Here is an 8,802-nt window from a genome sequence, read left to right on the forward strand (position 1 = left end):
TGAATGACAGATAAAAAAAAAAAAGAGTTAAAATTACGTAAATAGTTATCCTTAAACATGGGAATCTCCATTGAGATTGAAGTGTATTCTTTTTAATCAGGTTCTCTTCTATGCGCATTTCATTGCGACTCAGCTCAAATAATTGAATGATATTTTGCAATTATGGTCTAGCCAGGTTGGAGCTTAACCTATGTGACTGAAAAAAAATTTAGAATCAAGTTTTTAACCGAGCCTATTTGAGTAAATAGGTTAAACTTACATATTTAAAACTTAAACTTTCCTGTTTATATGTTTGTATACCACACACACACACACACACAAATTGAGACCGGACATGAAAGCTATATTCTTTCAACGTACTCATCAATGTGAACACCGAACAACATGGGAAAAATAATAAGAAAAAGAAAAACACTGAAATATTACTGTTAGAGGACACAACCACACACAACAATGTGAACACTGGACAAGAAAGGCTTGAGAAAAAAGATCACAAATCCTCTCAATCCTTCGCCATATAATGTTTATATTCAAAGTATACATTGTGAGAATGCTCAACCCGACGAGTGTGTAAGTGTGTAAGTGTGTAAGTGTGTGTGTGTGTGTGTCTGTAAAAGGGTGCAATAGTAGGAAGGCAAGGGACCAAAATAAGAAAGAAATGGTGAAGGAGAGCATAGAGAGAAAGGTTCTCATTAGAGAATTAGACAAAGAAAGAGATATTACACAAGTGGGGAAGCTTGAGACGAATATTGAAATTCCAAATGATGTCACCAACATGAACATGATGGCTCATCCTTTATCTAGGATTACGTTCTATCCCCTTCACGTTATGTTGGTATGCGTTACTGACTTGGGCTTAATTCAACAATACATAATTTGTCAATGTTTATGCATTGGTGATTTCGTTCTATTTATTGGAAAATGACATGCAGGTGGCTGAAGTGCTTGAAAATGGAGAGCTTGTGGGAGTAGTAAGGGGAGGCATTAAGAGTGTGGCTACTCATTCCACTTCAATCTTGAAGATGGGTTCTATGCTAGGACTATTTTCTCCACTTTATAGGTAATATTCACTTTTATTCATCGTACTTTATTTGATTTTTAAATTTTTTTTAATAAAAAATTATGTTGCACTTTCTTATTCAAAATCTAGTCTATTGGCTTAATTGAATGATTTGGAAATGGATTTGACCCAATGACTAACACATATAATGCACAACATAATCATGATTTTTTACCTCAGAAGATTTGATTCCTGCTTTAAACTATATCAGGACTAATTCTACAAATAACTATATCTTAAAAGGTTGAGTCTTTTTTGAAAATTGTATGCGTAATCAATTTTACTTATACTTTATTTTTTAATATTATTTGCGAGAAACCTAGTTGTCCTCTCTTTATTCAAAATCTATCCTCGCATGATTCAATGACTAAGAAAGGCGTTTGATGTAAGAACTAATATATGTAGTGCACAACACATGATTTCCTCCCCTCTTCATTATCATGGCCTATTCTACAAAGAGTTATGTCTGAGAAACTATATTTGTTGAGATTTATTAAATTTAGTTTTGCTTTAGAGAAAGCTGAATAAAATGTCTCTTATTTAGGAGAAAAGGCGTTGGACTGAAACTTATCGGATCAGTTGAAGAATGGATGGTGAGAAATGGAGCTGAGTGCACATTACTAGCCACTGAGAAGAAAAATGAAGCTTCTAGAAACCTGTTCACAAAGAAATGCAACTACTTCAACCTAAGCTCATTAGTCATCTTTGTCCAACCCACAAGTTCTTCACCATCACCACCAAAAAAATATATCTCAGTGACAGATATAAAAATAGACAAGTTGAAGATAGATCATGCAGTTTCTCTTTACAGAAAAAACTTCAAGACCAAAGACATGTTCCCCACAGACACTGAACCTATTTTGAAGGAGAAGCTAAACCTAGGAACTTGGGTTTGTTACTACCAAGATGAAGGCTGGCTCAATGGAAGCCCAAGCTCTAACTGGATCATTTTTCAGCATATGGAACAATGCCAATGATTGTGAAGCGAATTATGAGCTTCATCATCATAATCATTCACCTGGCTTTCTGCATGATACTCTGAATCATGCAAGAGAGAAAATCTTGCCTTGTCTAAGAATGTTATTGAGTGGTTCTTCACTGTGTAGACCTTTTGGTTTTCACTTCATTTATGGACTACATGGAGAAGGCGAGAATCTTGGAGAGCTCATGGAATCCATTTGCAGGTTCACTTCAAGGTTGGCAGAGAAAATGAAGGGATGCGAAGTGATTGTGACGGAGCTAGGTTTGGCTGATCCTCTTGTAAACATTGTTCCTCATACTGCTTCTATGTCATGTATTGTGGATCTTTGGTACGTCAAAAGAAATTCAGACCATAGGGGTCAGAATGAAGAACTGCTCATCAAGGGACAAATGGGGAACGTGTTTGTGGATCCCAGAGAGTTTTGGGGTTATAATAAACCTCCTTTTTTGGAAGGTCCAATACTACTATTATCCTCATGAACATTATAATGTTAACAATTATTTGTCTTACTTTATGCTCCCTTCTCATAAACTTCAGATATGAAACAATCTTATAATATTCCCAAGGAAAACATGTGAAAATACCAAGGGTATACTTCATTAAATTTTATAGTAATGTTACGATAAATTTCCAAGGAGGGTTTCATTATATCTTATAAAATTTCATCACATTGTCGGATAGGCCGAAAACCAGTGTTCTTATCAACATAACGATATATAGTAAACCAACTGTTAACATGCCACACAAATTAGAATTAATTCAGACTTTAAAAAGTGTTCCATGTTAGTCGTGAGTTAATGTGAAAATTTTCATAATAGATAAAGTTGAATTATACAAGTATATAGGTAAATAGACAACAAACCCTATGTTTATGATAGAATTGATGAAAGAGTTGAACTATTGTGCAAACAAAATAGTCGACAAAAATGGACTTGTCCGCAAGGTGGGGAGCCCAGAATCCCAAGGTGAAAGATTCTCCCATTTCCTACCGTCTAAACAAGTGGTATTAGAATCTAGTTATGACAAAAGTTTACGTCTTGGAAGATTTTACGGTTTAAGCATCAAGAGTACATTCAAAATACAACAGTCAAGCAATATATCATAAGCCTTTTTCCTCCCATTGCTAAATTATGCCTCTCCAGTTCAAATAGCTATGTAAACCAAATCAATAACTTTGGAACTGCTTTATTCTAACTATATTTCATGTAGGAATATTTAAATACAATCATTTTGATGACAATAATTCTTTGGTATCTTTACAGGTGGTTTCTTATGATGCTCTGTTTTCACCAGAAGGTAGACATGTACAATTCTATGGCCTGTTTCGCATCACACAAATCTGTAGTGCTCAAAGCCAATCCTAAAATATAATACACTACGCTGTGATGTTAGCCTTTGACGGCCTGTTGTTTGATGATCTCCATATTCTTCTTGGAGACGTACTTCTTCTGGAGAAAGAATTTCTAGGCGTTTCCAGCAGATCGTCGAGTTTGGAAGTATCTAGGGATAACCTCTCCATAACAAAAGCATCTACATTGAAACCACTTTCACTATCCACATCATTGTTGTCAATGGAGCTAGGAGATGGGGTAGTTGACTCTGAATCAGCATTGTTATCATTTGTTCTGTACAAATTCTGGTCCAATTTTAGGAGCCTCTTCAAACTGTCGATGGCAGGGTCTATAATGTCTAAGAATCCCATAACCCACGAAGCATCATCAACAACTTCGGTTCGCTGTTGCATGAAAAAAAAAGTTAGCCTTTCTCATTGAGTTGAGCAGAGAAAACCCACGCCTCAAGACTACTATGCTATTTTAAGCTTTTGCATCTCGTTTCACTTTTTTTTTCAAAAAAAAAAAAAAACATACAGTACGAAGCAAATATAATGATTGAATAATAGTATGGCAAAATGTAAGTCCTAAGGTTCGGTAATAGTATGGTGTGATAAATGCATAGAAAGTTCAACACTAAACCCCGGAAAATGAGATACAGTTTACCTGTTGTAGTATACTCTATCCGGTTCTACTTATAGGACTCTTAAATGAATTACATAGATTAAGAAAGGAAGTTAAAATTATTTGATGTAATTTGATTTTTATTGTCATAACATCTGAAAATTACCTTTCATTTGGACAGTGTATGCAGCTCTTTTCCTTAGCACATTAAGTTAATTCATTCTTTCTTAGCATTCATTCTTTCTTAGCATATGATAACCGCTTCATAAATTTTGCGAAGGGTCATGTCTTAAGTATCATTTTTGTAAAAGGTCAAGCAGCCAAACTCAATTTGAAGGTTAATACTATTGATAATGGATGCGTTGCATCTAATATATTGAATATTATGTGAAGATTTAATCCAGTTGGATTTGGATATATTCATTCTGATACTTATTGTAAGGCACTTCTAACTACCTCTGGTTAAGTAATTAATTTTGTTAGACAATAGAATAAACTTTTCATTTTACCCATATTTAAATAGAAAAATTTTCAAATTTGTATTATATTTTCTCTCATAGTTAATAAATCAAAATCAAAGTGGCAGGTCATCAGGTCTATTTCATATTATTGTGGGCCATGTATGCTTAAAAATTTATCCAGAAAGTTACCTGCTGAAAATAGAGATCACGAATCTCTTCAGCACGCACAGAATTTCCTTGCTGTTCCTCCAATGATGCCCAAGTCATCCATGTCACAAAACTCTGAGAATTTATACTTAATGAGGATCTAAATAATCTGCGAGCGGCTGACAGATTACCAGCCCTCTGCTCCAGAACACCCCAAGCCTGCATTGGAAGGAAGCAGCAATATAAGTCTACTTTTTTATAAAGGGTGAGACAGCAGGAGTACTCTCCGCTGGCAACAAAGACTAAACTTCCTTAGACAGTGAGGGCAAATAGTAGACCTCTCCCAATTAGACAACAATAAGTAGTCCCAACATACTGATAATTCGGATGAATCAAAAGTCATTTATTACCTGTAGACACCGGGCAGCACTTTCACTGGTTGAATCAATTGATAAGGCTTTTTGGTATAATTCTCTAGCTGTATTCAAGTTTCCTTCCTTCCACTCCATCCAACCCCAAGCCTGCATATTCCCAGACAATTAATATAATGCTTAAAACTTCAATATGAACCTAGAGGAAGACAATAAATAGTGTCATGCCGAAATTCGTCATAAATGAACTTATTAACTATTGGAAACCTTATTGGATCTCCTAGTACGTTATTAATCGGGAGCAAAAGGACAAAGACAGAATTCACTATTGCAAGCTCACTAACCAACAGATCATATAGAGAAGACAAATTACAGCAACAAAATGTTCAAAGTTGGAAAGATCCTCATGGAGATATTTCTTACAATCCAGACTGGCTGATGCTTTGGGTTCAATTCAGAGGCCCTCCTGAACAATACCCGAGCAAGATTTGCAGTTGAGTTTTTGTATTCCAGTAATGCAAGAGACTGAAGGAGAACAGCGTCCCTGGGATTTAGAGCATGGCCTATCTTTAGAAGTTTTCTTCCCTTCTCAACGTTGCCTATACTAGCTTCAAAAATGCCCCATACATGCCAAGCGAACCTATTTTTGGGACTTGCATTTACTGCATTCTGTTAATTGGACAAGAAAGAAAGGAAATAAGGATAGAAATTAATCAATGCAACTAACGAAGACAAATGCCATAACATGTATAAGTCTTCCAATTTCAACAAGCCGGCCAAAATTGGCAATATCATATATCACCTCAAACAATTGCCTAGCAGCACGATTGTTTTCCTGTTGCATCTCCAATTGTGCCCAAGCCTAAATCAGAAAGAATTAAAACATTTAGATAGGTTTGCAAGAACCGCACATTTAGAATCCATTACGAACTTACAGGACAATCAAGACTTACAAGCCAACTAGCACAGCTTTTAGGGTTGCACTTAGTGGCCTGCTTAAATAAATACCGAGCCTGCTGATACCGGTTGGCCCTAGCTTCTAGCAATGCAAGCGTTTGGTATATGTACTCATTTGGTCCACAATGTTTAAGACCTTTGGCTAGTAGATTCCTTGCCTTCTTTATGTTTCCCTGTTTCAGCTCTAGAACAGCCCATCCATGCCAAGCCGCAACATGCCTCTTATCAGCAACTGTGGCAGCATCAAATAACTCCCTAGCTCTCCTGGTATTACCCATTTTCTTTTCAAGAACAGCCCAGCACTGTTTTAAGAATTTTTCCAGTGTTAACTTCAGTATAAGTAAAATAAATTCAATATATCATAGTACCAGGAGCAGTCACTCCTTATGCCAACTGATGAACTACTCCAACTGTGAGGTTCAATTAAGTTTCATCGTGAAAGATATTGGTATGCCAGTAATTAATCATAGGCATATATATATGCCTTAGAAAAAGCAAGATTCTAGGTAAAATGTATGGCTGCTGGATGCAAGTAATTATTGCACGAGGATAATCTAGACTCAGCCATGGCCATAACCATGAATCTTTGGCTAGTAACTCATTGATATTCTTGAAGATGAGGGCATATGAACTTTCATTATCAGCCTTGATGGAGAGAAAAATCACTGAGAAAGAAATGTATCTTAATTTCCACGTCCGTTTAGACGTCGTGAACTACTGCGTAGGAACAGCAAAAACTGCAACGTATGCACATAATTCTGAAATCCCACCTTTCTTTTTTCTTTTTCTTCTATTTATTTTTCACGTTCAAAACTCTTTACACGGGCATAATAAGGGCAGTATCAAGTCAAATTCCAAAAAGATACATAGGCATTTCTCAGGGCATAAGCTTCAAGAAGTCCCAAATTTACAGAAGAAAATGTGACCCAATATTAGAGGTGTTCGTGAGTTACGATCCCTGGAGGTTGGGGGTATGTACTTGGTCCAACGTCATGGGCGTAGGCCCATGCCTAACATCTGGAAAAGAAAAATTTACCTTATGGCTCCAGCTAGTAGGCTGGGCCTAGCCAGGCCCAACAAAATAATTCACTAATTTCTTCGCTCTCTAAATTTCATATTATACATTTTTCTTTATATTTTATTCCATTACGTCTCACATTTTATTCTTCAGTTTATAAACTGGATAAGGTTAATAACTAAAAAGAAAATGAAAAATGTGGCCATTCTGGCAAAGTGCACTTACTTTCGAAATGAATTTTTTTCAAGGAAAAAGGTAACTGAAGTTACTGTTCAAACATTATTTTACAGATCATTGTCAAATTTACTCGAGGAAATTTTTCCCTAGGGGGAAAAAAAATTTTCAGTAGACTCATATTTATATGCAAATAAACAAGGGCCATGCACTACCATTACGAATTGAAAGCACTACTTGCCCTTTCATGATAAATGTAACTTGATAAGTTTAGATGAATGTAAATTTGAGCTTAGGTCGAAGCTGAATCACTCCTAAAACTATTTGGTCCAAACCCACAAACAAGTATACCCATGATCACATTGCAAAAACAAAATTTAAGGCTACCTGCCAAATGTAGGCATTTTCCCCTTGAGTAGCCTGGCAACCCTTCTCGTATATTTCTCTGGCCTGAGTTGTTTTCGATTGCTTGCTCAAAATTTTCCCCAGCGCCACATACGGTCGACCATCTTCTGGCCAATATTCTATGCACTTTTTAAAGATTCAAACGAAACCAAAAATGAGAAATAATCCACCAAATTGGCAAATCACTAGCGAGGAGCCGAGGGCAAAACTTAGATACAACTTAACACCATTCAACTCACACAATCTAAGCAAAAACTTTGTTTTAATCCCTTTTACGGACAGATTCACCAAAAAAAGGGGCCGTACCTTCTGAAGCACTGCTTCTGCTTCTTCATATCGAAAATTCCTCGCTAAAACCTTCGCACGGTATAATGCTAAATCCAAATTCACAACAAGTAGCTTCTCTTTAGAGTCCGATTCGACCCTCACCGGCTCAAACATCGGCATCTTCTTCGCAAATTCCTTAAGCCCCGCATCGATCGCCGAAGCCTTTCCTTCGGATTCCTCCACCTGCCGCCCCTCTTCATCGTCGGAAAACTCCTTCACCGGCCGGCGAACTACCAGCACACTATCCTCCGTTGTGACAGTATTGGGTGAATTCGCTTGGCTGGATACAACGCCGTCCAACGGTTGAGTAGAAATGGACTTCTTCGCGAGCACTGTGGCGGATGATGAGTCCCTGAGGGAACATTGTGGATTCACAGCGATATGGTGGGAAGGTGAGGAGTGGAGGGGTAAAATGAGTAATTTGAATCTGAGCTTAAAGAGATGGTTAGGGTTCTGAGACTGAGTAAAGATCGTGAAGTTGGAAGAACAAGAAGTGGAAGAAGAAGAAGATGAAGAAGAAGAGAGAAGGAAGGAGTTCATTTCTGATTTAACTGATTAAACTGTTTTTGATTTTACATACACAGAAAATGTGAGGCGGAATGCGGAGGAAGAAGAGACCTTGTACAATTACTTGTATAGCCCTCTGTTTTCCCGCTGCTCATTATTTTTATTCAATTATTTTAGGTCCATTATAATTTCATTCTAATTTTAATAATAGGCTTAATCCAAAAAGAAAATATGAGTAAAGTGATAATAGAATATTTGACACTTGTTTGATTATTATGCAATTTTTTTGATATATTTTAATTTGATTATTATGTAATTAACATAAGGGGAAAACTTAATGCTAATTATGACAGGCAGTCTAGACATATCAGTGATCACTAATGCGGGAAGGGTAGTTGAGTAATTACGCATAAGATGAGTCACTGGTCAAAAATGAAC

General features: G+C 36.6%; 1 protein-coding gene and 1 pseudogene across 1 annotated transcript; one reads left to right on the forward strand and one right to left on the reverse strand.

The window, feature by feature from the left end:
* The first annotated feature begins 658 nt into the window (after positions 1–658).
* Positions 659–2,521, forward strand: LOC114713102 (probable N-acetyltransferase HLS1; annotated as a pseudogene).
* A 677-nt stretch (positions 2,522–3,198) lies between these two features.
* On the reverse strand, positions 3,199–8,413 carry LOC114713095 (protein high chlorophyll fluorescent 107). Its single transcript, XM_028897681.1, has 8 exons — positions 7,837–8,413; positions 7,513–7,656; positions 5,930–6,235; positions 5,779–5,838; positions 5,400–5,645; positions 5,016–5,126; positions 4,648–4,824; positions 3,199–3,777 (listed from the first exon to the last, which is right to left on the reverse strand). Exons 1-8 carry the CDS (start codon positions 8,395–8,397, stop codon positions 3,418–3,420), a joined length of 1,965 nt encoding a protein of 654 aa, XP_028753514.1. The 5' UTR covers positions 8,398–8,413; the 3' UTR covers positions 3,199–3,417.
* Positions 8,414–8,802: the final 389 nt, after the last annotated feature.

This window comes from Neltuma alba, unplaced genomic scaffold, assembly GCF_004799145.2.
Source record: "Neltuma alba isolate B1F8T4 unplaced genomic scaffold, ASM479914v2 tig00011417_pilon, whole genome shotgun sequence".
NCBI classification, from domain to species: Eukaryota; Viridiplantae; Streptophyta; class Magnoliopsida; order Fabales; family Fabaceae; genus Neltuma; species Neltuma alba.